Source organism: Cyprinodon variegatus, unplaced genomic scaffold, assembly GCF_000732505.1.
Source record: "Cyprinodon variegatus isolate N-32 unplaced genomic scaffold, C_variegatus-1.0 Scaffold26, whole genome shotgun sequence".
Lineage (NCBI taxonomy): Eukaryota > Metazoa > Chordata > Actinopteri > Cyprinodontiformes > Cyprinodontidae > Cyprinodon > Cyprinodon variegatus.
The window spans coordinates 1,225,170-1,241,714 of record NW_015150479.1 but is presented as its reverse complement, the minus strand read 5'-3'; the positions used below and the strand labels follow the sequence as shown (position 1 = coordinate 1,241,714).

Here is a 16,545-nt window from a genome sequence, read left to right as displayed (position 1 = left end):
TGGTGTCGATCATTCGATTTCATCCTGGACACTACAGAAAATGGGCTTAAAGTGTAAAAAACCGAACTTCTCCTTTAACAGAAGAACTCTAAACATCTAAAAACCTAAAGCAAACGGACTACAGCGGCAGAGGATATAGGTGAGACAATGAGATTAACAGAGACTCACCATAATTGAGCAGCAAATAATACTAGGGGATGCACCGATTACAGTTTTCTGGCCAATCACCGATCCCCGATTTTTAAAAAGCCTGATATATTGATTCCGATTTTAACTGATAAAGATTTCTTTTTATAACTGACAGTCAGTTGTTACAAGATCACAAGACACAAGCTATTTAAACTGATATTTCATTGTAAAAGTAATCATTACCCGTGAAACAATAAAACTTCAGAAATAACTGCTCTCAACTATAAATTAAAGTTTAAGGCATTGACTATTGGGTGGTTTTCAGATCTTTGCAGAGGTGGATCAGATTGGTGGAAATGATCGGTTTCACATCTAAGTATCTGCCGATAACCTGTCTCTGAAAATTATGAAAATCAAAGCCGATTGATCAGCCGGCTGATAAGTAGGAGCACCCTTACTTAATACAACAGAGCACTTTTGGTTCATAATGCAGCAGGAAAATCTCATCATATATATACAGCTAATTAAAAAAAATGCATGACCCCAGCATGATAGTTTTAACCAATATTTCTTTGAAATGTTTTTAACACCATGTTGAATAAACATGGCAGCAACCTCAATTTTTTATGTTGCAAGAGAAGCAGAAGTATATCAGCTTTTATAAGCCATCTAACTAGCTTTACACAGCAATAAGAGGAGGAGCAGCTATGCTCCAAAACATTCACCTACAGTCATGTTTTACGGTAGCTAATTAAAACAGCTTTTACCTTAGGAAATGTAGAGCATGAAGTCTTATCCTTATGATTTTGAATCTAACAGCTTTTTGAAACTCTGGTATACCTTAAGATCAATCGCCAGGCCATACCTTTGTCATGCTGGCGTATTCAAAAACAGATACTGACACCCGTAATCATGTTTCATTTCTTGACAAAGAGTCGAGCTCATGGGAGTTCTGTCTCATACGGCCTATATTTCTTTCATCTTCCTCACCCCGTGGCTTCCGAGAGCCATGGTAAGCTGGGTACAGACCAATTACCTCACACTCAGACCATGCTGTTCATTTTTCATCTTTCATTACTGCATGCGGCAATACTAAATCAATGCAATCAAAGGAGACAGCCCCAGCGGCCAGACAGCAGAAGACGGATAATCAGGATGGATGCTACGAACAAGAACACGCAGTTGTAAAAACGTAAAAATTAAAAAACACACCCGCACACAAAGGGAGCCGCTTACGTACGCATTCAAATTTATGTGCGTATTTATATAATGCACAAACACACACAGATGCCCCGCTGAATACACCAAATGTATTTGCAGTGTCTATATTTGCACATGCAACACACACAAATGCTGGAGCATAAAAGATGAAAACAGACTTTCATAAAGAACAGGATATTGGAAGCAGCTGTGAAAAATGATCAAGGGGTGACATCAATAACAGGACGGTGCACAAAACACAGGAGGCAGCTGCATATTAATCGGACAGGCCGCCCATTAGGACTGCTCTTAGCAGACATTGTGTCTTTAAAACGGCTCCATTCAGATGGACAACACAAGGTTGGGTTGGAGAAGGTGACTTCGAGTTGACTATGAATTGATATAGCACTGGTAATGCATTTCCACCATAAGGACAAGATTTAATATCAAAAAGTGATACTTTTCAAACATTTATCAATTTAAGTATTTTTTATTTTTTTGATTAATTACAAAATTAAATAGTATCAATAACTACATCTGTTTGGTGTAGTGAAATTAGCAACCAGTGGTTTTTAGCGTTTCTTTCACACAAAAAATAGAACAACTTAGACCTTTCACTCAATTTTGCATTAAAATGCTTCAATATAACATTATGAACAGCTAGATTCTACAGCAAGTTTAGTGGGGACAATAATACAGTTTTCAACAGATGTCTTTTTCATTATTCAGCAGGTAAAGCAAGGTAAATATCAAACGAGATGCGTAATTATTCTGCATGTTTCTATTTTAACAGTTTTTTGATCCAATATTCTTATTTTTCAAACTTTTAGAAAAACTGTCTGTAAGCCATAAAAAGCTACATTTACAGAAATGAATGTTTTTAAACATAATAGACTTGTTCTTGTAATGAATTGAAAAATGAGTTTCACTTTTTTATTTGAATTTCTAAAATACATTTTTTTAAATCATTAATTTAAAAATTGGACTGTATGTTGTAGGATTTTGTGTTTTAACAATAGGGAGCAGTCATGTCTATTGTGGAGTTTACAGCTCCCTTTATAAACAGCTATTTTGTCCTACAACACATTATGTTTTATGAGATGCAGTTTGAACATCATTATATTTCCGTAGTATGGGTTTTTGCCCCAGTGGACATTTTTAGGTGATTGAGGATCTCACATAAAGCTTTTAAACGACAGACCAACACATTTGAAATGAAGCAACAGCCTTTAAGCAACTGTCTTTTGTTCGGGTAGGGAATCATTTCAGGAATCTGTGGAGAGGAAATGATTTGGAGAAGATAAAGAAGCTTTGGACATGCTGCACCAAAATGAGCTAATCGACTACAGAGCCCCAACATTTGTGTTAAAATAGAGTTGTTCCATAACACTGAGATACCAAAAATAAAAATTTTCCAAGAGGATTTAGATGGGTTACTTTTCCAACATTCCTGTGTATATTTTCAGTTATCCAGGTCATATCGATCACAAAACAGGCTTAAATCTGAGGCCACCACAGATAAGTTCAGTTGAAGCCAGTGTTGTGTTTACTATTAAGTGCAATATTCAGTCTTTGAAACAATTAAATGGCTTTTCATCCTGCTAACCTATGATACTTTTTTCTGTTTCCCAACTTTTATGTCTCAATAGTCAACAAAAAAATTAGGCCGCGTATTTTTTTCTTTCAAAAACTAAATAAGAAGTATAATATAGAGTCTGTATATATGGACATTAAAACACCCCACCATAACCCGAACTGAGAAACACTTCTGTTCTACTCTAATGTGACTTCAGAGGGTTTGACTTTTAATTACTGCTGACTCTGCCAGCTATAATCTCATACGACCAATGAATTTACCACTGTTTTGCATCATTAATGGATCGCACCTCCGGCTAATGAGACTCTTGCCAAGAAAAAATAGATAATGAGGGCTTTAGACTACATCTAAGACTCCTTTTAACATCAAGGAAAAAAGCTGTAAAGCCTTCTTGTGTGTCCGAAGAACTTATAGAGCAGGAAAAAAGCACAGAAACTAAGACTGGATCTTTCAACCTCAAATACACCTGTGACACAAAAATACTGAAGAGGCTATGGCCATTTGAAGTCCACTACAAAGATTAAGGTGGCCATTAAACGTTTACCGTAACACATCTTTTTCCCACTGCTCACTATCCTCAGGCTATACTGCCACCTTCTAATAAGTCACTGAAGTCTTCTTCTGTATCAGTCAAATGGTCTGGATGGTCCAATATGACAAAGTATGCGCTAGAAGGATACAAGCAAAAAGACTGAAGACAGAAGCAAAGATGTAAAGCAAAGAAAAAACAGCGTGACCATCTTTGAAAAAAAAGGCTTCCAATAAAATCAGAGAAGCACAAATAAGAATTGAAAACCACAATTAAAAGGACAGGTTTGTGAATGGTGGACATGTTGAGCAAGACCAGGTTGTCTTCCAGGCATTTTGCTCAAAAACATATCAGCATATCAAAAGACCTTTGATGAAACACTGCAGCTGTGGCCTCTTCAGAGAAGATTAATTCTGCTTGCTTAATTAAACCTGAAAGTGCTGTCTCCATGGTTAAAATACACCTTTATGTGTCCGGACCTGTTGGATGCAAATGCTTATCAAAATGCACATAACACCCTTTCTTTTAGCTCACTGGCAGGCCTGATGAGGCGAGCTGAGCAAATTGTGTCCAGGCTCAGGGAGACGAGAACCTTAAAACCAGGAGGTCTTCGTATCTCCACAAACAAACCGGAGGCAGCGTATATCACCATAGCTTTTCACAGCGTTATAGGATCTGACATTTAATAGATGTGTGCCTGACAACCTCTGGCAAAGCGCCAGGATTGATGATCATGCTGTGAGGAAAATGAAAAGCAGAAGGAGAATTACTGGAGACAATAAAGCCTCACAGGAGCATGGCTTAAATGTGATGTATAAATCTGAAAACCTCAATTTATAGGAATTTCACATTTCCAAGGAAAAATAAATTAACAAAATGAGCAACACATCAATACCTTTTTTTTTTGTAGATAAGCTTTACACCCTATGCTATCTGGAAACATTTATTTCAAATTGACCTCTGGTATGTTATAAAACCATTACCTGGCATAAAAGGAGTGTGAGGAACATTTCTCACATTCTCAGATTTCAAGGAGATCCATTTGTGATATAATTCCTGGCACACAGGACTGGAAGAAACTTCAATGCAAGTCTATGCACAAGTAAAACAAAAAAAAAAATGTTTCAGCCCTAGTTTAAAAAAAAATTATATATATATATATATACATATACATACATACATACATATATACACATCAGTTCTTTCTCATTTACATGAAGTCAGACTGTTGTGTTATGAGAACAAATATTTACCAGTTTATTTCTTTGACTTTTAACTGTGTAACTGGCATTGCTTTCACTTTTACTGTGCCCTCTAATGCTCTTTTTAGATTCTTTTTAGGACTTTTGTCAATCACATGGCTGTTTTTTTTTTTAACTAGGGCTGAAACAATTAACCAGATTAATCATGATTAATCAATTATTGAAATAATCATCAAATCTATGATGTGATCACAACCCCAACAATAAAGAATTATGTATACTTATGATATATATACCATAACTCCACCTAGGGTAGAATTACAGGACCATAGCAGCAATTCTGAACAGCTAGAAATAAATAAAATAACATTTTCCTCTAATATGATCAAATCTTGTGTTGATGACCAAAATGTAATACCCCCTCCTCCTTACTCATCCATCTTTCTTTCACACATTCTGTCACACAGTTACATAATCACTTTCCAGCTCATGTCATCCATCTTTGACTCTACCATTACTTCAAAACAAAAAGACAAATCTGAATCACATCCCCAGTGTTATCTAATCTGTTATATGATAAAACACTGATAGTCTGTATCAGCTGTATTTGCAGGCCTTTAATTAGGAGGAATTTTCTCTTTGCAAATGAAAAGTCTCCACTGTGCAGATGTATTGTGGAGATTGCACCAGCAGTGCAGAGGCAGCACAGCACATAAGCTCATATGTATGCAAATCACAGGCATTCTACTCCGCCGGCTGGAGAGGAGTGCTTTGGATGTTAAAAACAAGGAGAATCCTGCTTAAAACGTCGCATAACAGAGACACCATCCCCATACTACAGTAAGCCAAGGAAAGTGAAATCACCAAAATATATTTAAAAAAAAATTATCCTGGACTGATAAAATAATTCATACATGAGAAAAGATCTATCAATATAGGTTTTCTTCAACCTGTAAACCCAGTTAGTGGTGGCTGGCAACTCGCTGTGGACTCTTGTGGAATCCTGTATGGGATTTTCATCTGTACCAGGTGAACACACTGATGAACAAATCTTTGCTTCGGGGTAAAGAGAAATAGAATTTCTCAACCGGCACATATTTTATTTGCATTAGCCGAAAAGAAGACAGGACACAGAAAAAGCATCTAGGATTTGAGACTCTGCAGCAGTTGTTTTTGCTGAAGGGCATTTTGCTCTGAACCTGTCATAAATATGTCAAATTTAAATACAGAAGCACAATATTTCAACCTGGTGCAGGACGTCTCCTGTTTCTCTGAAAAAAAAAACAATAACTGACAAATCATTACTTATTCTAATCATCTTCTAGTCAAAATTATTATTATTCAAAAAGTAGATGACAGAATGTCTAAATGTTTGTAATCTTATGTAAAGCATAACTAGCAACTCAGTCTTGGCTATAATACATTTAGCAGCTGTTAGAAACACTATTGTTAACAGAAATTTCTTGTCAAATCAACTGTTGTGATTCAAATCAGCTGAAATGTCACAAAATCTAAAAATAAATTAAAGATTTATGAGCACAAACTCTTACTTAAAAAGTTTAGGTTTCAGAATCCTAGTTATGAGACCAGAAACCAAGAACAAGATATCACAGAGACTCTCTACAGTAGATGCAAGAAAGACCCACAGAGGCAAGGTGAAACCAATGTGGAGGAAAATGGGAAAGAGCCTGAACAAGGTAACTCAGGGCAGGCAGTTATATTTACAAAATAAAAGAAGGGGGATGGAAAAAAACACAATACTAATGAATCATATCAACCAAAATCTGAAGCCTAACATTAAAATAGGAATTTAAAGCAACACACAATAATGGGATCAGCAACTACTTTAAAAATAAATAATCCTCAACTGGACCGGCATCGGCATATAAATGTGTGTGTGAATGAATGAGCTTTGGGGATACAAAAACATTAACATGCATAAATAAGGGACTTTGACTTACATTGACTGTAGGGAGTTTATTAGCTGCATTAATACATGTAAAAAAAAAAAGATATAACACTGAAACCAATACAGACATACGACTCTAAAGCGATGATATAACCAAGTTAAAAGTGAAGCAATGTTCTGCTTAGATTAGCATTTCCGCATTTAGCTTTAGGTCCTCTACTCCCACACTCTTTTACACAACCTATCTCACATCATCTCACCATTTCTGCATCTATCCATCTATCTACCATATGTATCATCCATCCTGCAATCTTTCAATTATTTCTTTCTGACCTTCAAACTTTAACTAAAGCTCCCCACTTGGACCACTTATAGCAGACACACTCCAATCGCTGAGTTGGAGCCACCTGTTCTCCCCCTTTTGCTGAAATCTCCCCTTTTCCTCTTACATAAACAGACATCGCAATGTTGCAATGCACCATCAGGCACTGTTGTGCAACAACATTAAAAATACCTCAGGGTCGGTGAGGAGGAAAGTTGAAAACATAATATCTGAGTTATTCCGGAGGAGAGAATAGAACAACAGAGTCGTGAGGAACTGTGATTTGAAGGTTAAAAAATAACATAACAGTGGACTTTTCAGCTTCAGCTTTCTTGGTATGCTGCCACTAAAAAGCTTAGAGAGTGCTCAAAGCTTCCAGTGTATTTTAGGTCTTTTCTTTTTTTAAATGCAAAGGATGGATAAGGAAAACATGTAGAAGAAGATATAGAAGGAGAAAGAGCATATGTAAACGAAGACTTATATCTGGTTAAGAAAAAAAGTATACTTTAGGGAGAGAAAACAGTACAGAATCTAAAATAATTATTTGGCTTCTTTTATGCTTTTTTTCCCCACATCTACTAGATTTGTTTAAATGTGCATATAATTTCAAGGGCTATTTTGGTATGGATAAATGGATATATTATAGTGCCATGGGCATGTCCTCTGCAATATTTTGAAAAAGCTATATAAGTTGAAATGCCAATAATGTGTCTAAAGCCACCTGTTGGTGCCCTCCCCAGGTTAAAAAGTGCTTACTGCAACTGATTTCTTCTATTAGCTTAGCCAGGAATGTAATTATATTTAGGATAACTGACCTACCCTGTTCAGTTGTGGTTGACCAAAGCCTCTTTCCAACTGAAAATAGCATATTATTGCAAGTTTTTCAAACATGGGTAGACCCGCTAACAATCGGCATTTGCCTCCCTTCCCACTGGCAAAAAAAAAAAAAAAGCTGGGTCTAACCCCTAGCTGGCAAGCTGCGTGGCCTCTGCCCCCCCCACAGCTGCGTGTCTGGTGACACCATCATGCTGGGTTAGCTTTGTGCAACAGAAATAAGGAAATTAAACAGTGGAGAGCAACATGTAAGGAAGCCAGGGCGTAGTCAGCATAGCTTTATTGTTTCACTCTGTTATCTTTCCAAATCTGTCTCACCAGTCCTGGGCCAAATTTATCGAATGTAAACAGAGTTGTTTCAGTTTGTTAAATCAGACGTGGCTGGCGCAATGTGCTGACATCTATGCGTTGCGTTCAATATTGTCACATAGTCTAGCGGGTCAACCCGGCTTTTGTTTTCCCACTGGATGCCGATCAGAGCTGAGGCGATTTTAACACCGGTCGCATGCCGAGTCATTTCACCCGGATAGAAATGCATCAGAGAGCTGTTTCCACCGCCACTAAAAGCAGATTGTTCCCAGGTTTAAACAGGTTTTTCAGGGAGTGGGAAAGGGGTATAAGAAATTTAACAACAATTCCTGATTTATTATAATATGGGATTTATGGGAAATGAAAATATTCACAATATTCTCTATTTAAAAGTTTAATAAAACAGTAAATACATCAAAATTGGTCCAAAGTGGTGATCATCCGCCAATCTAGAACAATAATTTGTTTCAGTTACTCACACAGCCTAAAAGGCCACAGAGGCCTTAGAAGGTTGTTAGAGAACATTATTGAACAAACAGTATCATGAAGACCAAGCAACAGAGCTGTGCAGAAGGTTATAGCAGAGTTAGGTTAGGAAACAATATCCATTTATTCATTTTATGAATCCCTATTTAATCCATTATCTGAGAGAGAAAAAAGCACATCACAACAGCAGAGCTGCCAAGACATGGCCATCCAACAAATGACAGGCCAGGCAAGAAGAGCGTTAATCAAAGCAGCAGCCAAGAAGCCAATAATATTGTAACTCAGGAGGGAATCCAGAGATCAGCAGTTTACCATAAGAATACCCGTGGAACAATGTGCTATGTTACAGTAAAATAGGAGCAAGGCAGCAGTAAGAGACAGCAGAGAACTTGACTCTAGGGAGATTTGTCTACCAAGGGGACGATGACTCAAAAACAGAGCTACAAGAGTATTGTTTGGATCAAAGTATGTGTATTTGCTAGAAGGCCCTGGACCTAGATTTTGACAAAATGTAGATAATTTATGTACCTAGATATTTACTGTTTAATGTGTCTGTCTGTTTTCGCAGAGTAAAACAACAACAAAAAAACAAATAAAGATTTAATTCTCTACATATGAAAAGACTGGTAGAGAGACAACCTCAAAGAATTACAGCCACAATTGCAAATGTGGCTGTAAACAGCATGTATCTATTTCCTTTAGCTCCAAGTTTATCTTTTTGATTTTTATGATCGTCTATAGCAAAAATTTATGAAGAACTTTGACATTTGCAGCCATGAAATGACGGCTTAAACCTCAAGCAATGTAGCTCAAGCTTAAAGCAAATAAAATTTACATAATCGCATTTAACATTATTCTCAATGAACACATCTCCATTGTGTCAATGCTAACAATTACCTGTAATGAATTTATTTAGGGCCAGAGAAGCCAATTAGCTCTGGAGATGCTTTTTCTAAAGCATTCTCAAAGGAGCTGTTAAACAATTTGTGAATGGTATTCAGAGTGTTTACCCCATAAAGCTGTACATCAGGCCAATCGGCCCATGGAGAAGGATTTTCTTGTTAATGAAGTGTGGAGCGGAGCCACTGAGGACAGTGTACTGTATGTCACCAGATTTACACCACGGTGGACCTGTGTTCCCTACAGCTGTAAAACAATGAGGATGTGATTGGAGTAAATTACACAGCAGTTATCAACATCCAAACCACTCACCTGCTTCTCATGTTTTTTTTTCTTTCCTTTCTTCTATTACAAATTATTTCTGTCTTCTACCACTGGCTTACACATGTACAGGCTCATTTTCTCCAAGCCCCCTACGCTTACTTTATTCCTCTGTGACATTCACTCAGTCACTATTTTTCAAATGTCAAGAGACAACACAAGGGCATGACCACGTCACACTCTGATTAAGTGCTCTTTTTTACTTTCTTATTACTCACATCCTGCTGTGCCCTCTCTCATATATTGTCCTTTTTGCAACAACCATTAGAAAAATATTATAATACAAGTTTCTTCGGGCAGGTGTTATAGTACATCTCCACTCCCGACCACTGACATGTGTTGCATATACATATGGATAACGGTCCTTATGTTTCAAGGACAAAGGTAATTTCTTTATGAAGATCAAGTTAGGGTTAAACTAAACAGATTTCAATTCAGGGTAGGAAAGTAAATACGTGTTAACTTCAGAAAACATGGCAGATGGAACGTTATCTATCGGTCTTTCAAATTCCAACAGATAAACAAAAACATTCATCCCACAAAAATATTTAGATTTCAAATTTTTATTCTAGCAAGATGTTATATATAAATAATTAATATAAAACTAAGCATGCAATTATCTAAATGGGAAAATTTTAATAACATATCTTTGAAAGAGCAATTAACTGCCTTTTTTTCTGAAGTGGATCATTTGTGTATTTACAGTTATATTCATATTATGTATAAATTTATCAGGTCTATTATTAGTTTTTATGTTTTTAGCTATTTTATAGTAAAGATAAAAATCCTCAAATACCCCAGAAATTTGGAGCTGAATGCAGTAAAAAAAAATATAAGGATGCAATTGAATATAAAAAGATAAGGAAACATAACTAAACAGGAAAAATGAGACTAAGATACATCCGTATTCAGACAGAAGGCTGGCATGTATAAAAATGGCCAATAACCCAACAAAATTACTCCTGTGAGAATTTTTCGCTGCTATATTGGTGCCTAGTGTAAAATATCACAGTCACAGCTGAAGGTGTAGGTAATGTTTTCTTTTCCTGATGAATACTATTAATATCATATGACAAAAAAAAAAAAAAAAAAACAACATTCAGATCGCAGGATCAAATCGTAAAAATGTATATTTTGCTGGTGGTCTTATGTTTTCATTTGACATTCAATTTCCTTTTCATTTTTTCTTTCTTTTAGGGTTGAATTTAACTTTTTTTTTTACGTTATTCTTTACAGTACCTTTGCTAGAAGATAACTATTGTTAAGAAAGAGGTAAATTATCCTGGTTTAAGCTTTTCACAAAACATATAGGGGAAACAAAAATGATTTAAAACAGGTTCAGGTCAGAAAAAAAAAACGAAAATGGAGCTTTTTGACCAACATACAAAGCCTCTACAAGTTGCAGCAATCTAAGACAACACATAACCCCAGTCATGCCATCCACACTGTGAAACATAGAAGTAGCAGGTACATGCTTTGGGGAAGCTTTTTTCAGCATGGACTGGTAACATGAGTTTATGGGAAGTTGGGTGGACCTAAACACAGGGTAATAATGAACAAAGGTCTGTTAGAAGCTGTAAATGACGGAGGACTGAGGTGGAGATTAACCTTCCAGCAGACAGTGACCCTTAACATACAGCCAAAGCTACAGTACAATGGAATGATTGGGAAAGAAGCAACCTATGCATCTTTAAGCATAGGCACAGTCAAATATGGAAATCTGTTTGGCTGTAACCTCAACTCCTAATAAAATAATCTGGTCTGTGGTTTAAAAATGACAGTGTAAAATTTAGGAAGCTTCCATTACGACACTCTCCTACATGCTGCAAAGCCCCAGAAAACAAAACAAAACAAAAAAACCCAAGCCACTTCAAGTTAATGACTTGACTTAGACAGAAAACCTTTAACCAGTCTGTCTTTATAATTTGATTGTTTTGTAAAGTGCTTTGAGTTAGGAACTGGCACTATATCAACTGATATTTTCATTGCCTTTATTATTAAACTGCAATATTTGTGATTTGGACCTAATTACCAATTATAGTACATTTTCATCTGATAACTGTGCTGGAATAGCTGAGGTCCTGATGTGTTTGTAAAGATAGGATTTTTTGAATTGCAAATGCCTGATCCACATGCCAATATGAAGCAGTCTTCTTCTGGGGGCAGAAGTGGGACAGAAGATGTATGTGAAACGAATGCCATGATGGGGGGGTAAAAATTGAGGAGAAAAGGTGATGAAAAATGAACAAGGATGATGATGGAAAGGGAAGTCTTGGGGAGAAGAGGGAGGAGATATCATCAGTTAGAAGCAGAAAATGAGAGCTGGGAGGAGAGGAAAGGTGCAGAAAGGAAAAGATATTACTCGAAGAAAGGGTATGACGTGGGTGCGACAGACAGGAATAGAAGATTAATTAATAGTCAAAAAATGCAGGCAAGGAAGGTGTGGAAAGAAAACCAAAGCAAGTGGGCTTCTATACTTGACATAATAGGTTAGATTTTTTACATTATTGCCAATTTTATTATTTTTATTTTTTTACAAGACCATAACTGCAGATAAAGTAAAGGCATGGGGAACAGGGATAGATGATAATAAGGAAAGAAGAGTAAGAATGGCTAATAGCCATACAGAGGAGAGAGAGGGAGAGACACTGGAACAGAAACGAAGCTGCAAAGTGAGAAAGAGCCAAGCAGAAACTCATTATCTAAAGGCGAGAAGAGGGTTTCCAAGGTGATTTCACAAAAGGGAATTTAGAAGGGGTATTTGCTAACACATGCGTCTTCCGTTTCTCCCAGGGTTCAAGTTATACAGCAAACAAAGTTTAATGACTCATGGGGTTACTGCACTGCAACTTCCCTATGACAGAACATTAAACAAACAAAGTTCAAGCTTGCAGGTTTGCACTGTGTGCAGCTAAAACCTGTTATGGCCAAAAGGAAACCCCTGAGATTAAAAGCGCTCTGTATGCGAACACCATGCTGGACATATAACCCTCACCATGTATGAGCGACAGTGAAGCGCCTCTGCTTGTGAATGTTATTGTTGAGCAACATGCGTCGCAGCAGTCTTGGCGAGTTGCGGGGAGAGAGGCGCGGGGAGATGGAGGACGGTGAGCGCCGGTGTCCCCGCGGCCTCTCTGGTTGCAGCAGATTCTCCCGTAGGATCTTCACCAGGTCTTCATTCAGGCCGGAGTGTTTGGGCATAGGGGGCACTGCCAGGGTGTCCTGGTGGGCCACCCCTGTGCCTCCCTGCTGCGCCATGCCTACCCCGGCTTCACCACCACGGCCTCCACCAGAAGCAATGTGGATTAGATGTGAGTATGATTGAGAAAAATGTCAAAGATAAGGTAAATTCAGCGCTACAGGTAGCACTTTCTACAAAGAAGATCTGTGGCAAATCTGAAAATAGCAGTAATCCAAAAGTCCAAGTTTACACTCTGATGAGGTAAAAAAAAAAAAGAAAGAAAATCTGCAGGTAATTTCTCAGACTGTCATCTTCCTTTCGCAAAACTAGATGAATTAAAAGAGATGAGGACCTCCCTGTCCACCCTTATTCTCCATGAACAAAAAAAAGGCACAGCAGCAAGCTGCCTTTGTCTGCACAACACTGGATGTCTGCAGTAAAAGTGTAAGAGAGAAGACGAAGGCAGGAGGAAAAAACACCAAAGGATGCAAGGTAGAAGGGAATTCCATTCCAGCCTTCTATCCTCCAAACATGTAGAAGAACTCCTCCCAATCCAGGAGCAGAAATCCCAGGAAGAGTTTAACTTTGCTAATTCAGTCTATTTGATCCCAGAGCTGCATGCTAAAATTCTATAGGGGCACATGTGGGTTAGCCAGAAAAAAGAAAAAAAAAAAAGAAAAAGGAAATAAAATTAAAAAAAAGCAGAGAGCAATATGGACAAGTCCAGTTAGGTCAGCAGAGCTCTGGTTCCCTCAGTCAAGCAAATTCTCTTTCCCTCCCTTCTCTCGCTACCATAAGAGAATGACTGCTGACTGCAGCCAGCTTATAAGCTACTGCTCCTTTAGAGCTGAGCAGAGCGTGAGCATGTGTGAGTGTTTGAGAGAGAGAGGGAGTGAGGAAAAGAGAGAGACAGTGTGTGAGTACGCAGAGAGAGGGGAAGCCGGCAGGAATATGGAGAGATGGTGCGCATGAGCGACAGTCTGCAGAAAAGATTGTATACATATATGTATGAGGTAGATTCATCTTAATAAGCATTTTTTTCAAACTGAGTGCAGTTAAGTAAAGTTGTTACATTTAGACTCAGTTGGTGGAATGATTCCTTTTGTTGGGAAATTACTTCCTGTATGTGAACAAATGAGCATTTCATTTGAATATAAATTTGCACACAGTGCAGAAAACAAGAACATATGCAAAATCCCTACCAGAAGTAAAATGGCATCGAACCATCACTTCTGTCGCTCCCTTTCAGTGTGTTTTGAGATGCTTATATTGTGTCTGAAAGCATTTTCAAGGTTCCCATCATCTAAATCTTATAAACTCCACAATCACATCATTTTGCAAACACTCTGTATAAAAAATTACAATAAAGTTTGTCCAAGTCCAGTCTAAGTCAAATAGCACCCGTCAAAACATTATTTCCACCTTTTTTCCCCCTTTGAATTGATTTCCCAATCGTCCCTGAGGGGACTTGAATTTAAAAGATTACCTTGTGGGAAAACTAATCAGAGAAACAGACAGTAAACAGTAAACGTTGAAAACTCACAAATCCTACATGCTCCTGATCAGAGAATATATTAAACCAAACTCTACCAGGTTATGGTGACTAAAGTCTTTGGTCTAGTAGTCAGCTTACTACAGGAAAGACAAAGAACAGAGATGCAATAAGCTATTAAAGAGCCTGCTTTACATGTTGAGACATGTTTGCAGCTCATATAGGTCCAAGATAAAAGAAGAGAGTAGGACATAAAGCAGATAACAGGAAGGCTAAATATATCATGGCTTATTTGCTCTTTTTACTCTTTTAAATTTAAATTTGTTTAAAAAAATTTCAAAATCATACAATCTTGAGGTCATGGAATTAGCTATATTCATCACTCCAACTGCGCCAATCACAAGTATAATATTCTCAAGATACTTAAAAATGTCAACTTTCTGTAAACTACAGAAAAGGAAGAAATGCTTTGAATAATGATCTTACATCTTTTAGTGCTTAAAGTAATTACAGCCTAACTACAGCCTTGTTCTTTCAGTGACCAAACATTTTTTGCTTATTTTTTATTTCTTATTTTAACCAACCTAAATTATTTTTTTCAAGCCGAGCTGCACAATATATATGAAATCACAGTTGTCACTCCAGTATCATTTTGTACAAAACAAGCAGAAAATCACTGCTTGAACTGCCTTTAATGTGCAACAATGATTTTCAATGGCTGCGATGTGGAGACACTGAATAACAATGTTGTGAAAAAAACATGGTTTAATTCTAATCACACCAGGAAAGTCCTTTAATTTTGTAATTGTTTCAGACTAAAAGTGCACTTTATTCATTGAGGTTTGCTTTAACATAATACTATTTGCAAGTGAGCTACAATTTTTCACATTTGGTCTGAGAGTAAAATTAAAAACTAATGAAACTGTCCAGTTTTCATCGTTTTTCACATGAGCATAGAGCATATAATTGTTGACTGGTGCGATTCATCGAATAAGCCTTTTTTTGGTGTGATGTCATCGCTGACCTTCTGCTGTGCTGGTAGTTCTTCTCTGCTCTGAGGCAGAACAGCAGCCCAGCATCAGTAGCGTCACTGCTGATGTTTACAACATGTCAACAGGCAACTAATACCTTAAAGATAACCTAAAAAAAACTCCCTCATACCATCCCAGGCAGAAAAAACTGGGGAGAGGAGCACACTGTGTACACAGCTGACCTATGTTTTTCTGTGTATGAAAAGGGTATTGTACCATAGATCCTGTAGTTGTAATTGACCTAGAAATATACAAAGAGGCAGTGCATGTTGATTTAGTTTATTCGTAAACTCAGGAAAATGGTCAGGTTCCCTGAGACATGGACCAAAGCCCAAAACCAATACAACTCAGGATGACTGAAGATTGCAGTTTGTCTTTGCACTTCCCACACACAATGTAAATGTTGAGAGGGGTTTTCTCAGTGACGCAGAGCCAGTGGAACAAGAACAGCAACCAAACTGCGCAAGTTCCACTTCACAATAAAATATGGAAGGAAAGACATGAGCATTAGTAAAGAATTAGGATGAACAAGCAAGCCGAAAAGTTGATTAAACAGATTTTTGTTTTATGAATGAGAACCTTTGTGAGAATGTTACTTTGGTATTATATACAATATATTTCATAATATTATTATAGCATACAAAAAAAAAAATAACAGAATGCTGCGATTATTATTGCATAACAAATAATAGAATACCTTTATTCTCCAAATATCCTTTTGGATCTTTTTGTACAATTTAAATAGAAAAATAGAAAGGAGACATTTTTTTCAATAATGTAAGTCTATTAATCTAGCCAACTCTGTAATCTATTAAATGACTTTTGAAACGCAACCTGAAGGGCGATGTTTCACTATTCTTTCCAATTGCATTAAATACGATCGAGCTATATGTCTTTTTTAGGTCATCATTTTGCTTGATGAGAAAGAGAAACTTCCCAATGATAGCATTTCAGGAAGAACTGAAAATACAGATTTCAAAACATAACACATCATCTCTCCACATACCATTTGCATTCCTAAGCTTTATGGAAACAAGACTAATGCACTCCTTTCCCTCACAGCACAGTGGTGATATGAAATGACCTCTATGCCATCAGCTCTG

The 16,545-nt window shown here is 37.1% G+C and overlaps 1 protein-coding gene across 4 annotated transcripts in view; it reads right to left on the bottom strand.

Annotated features, from left to right (window-relative positions):
* pde4d (phosphodiesterase 4D) overlaps positions 1-16,545 on the bottom strand; it is a 274,671-nt gene that overhangs the window by 111,675 nt on the left and 146,451 nt on the right. Inside the window, exon 1 of one of the 4 annotated variants that reach the window (XM_015395963.1) lies at positions 12,734-13,697. The exons of the other annotated variants lie outside the window; for them this stretch is intronic. Coding sequence (XP_015251449.1) covers positions 12,734-12,996 — 263 coding nt within the window. The 5' untranslated portion in view covers positions 12,997-13,697. Of the gene's footprint in view, positions 1-12,733; positions 13,698-16,545 lie in introns of those variants that run through there. 4 annotated transcript variants of the gene reach the window in all.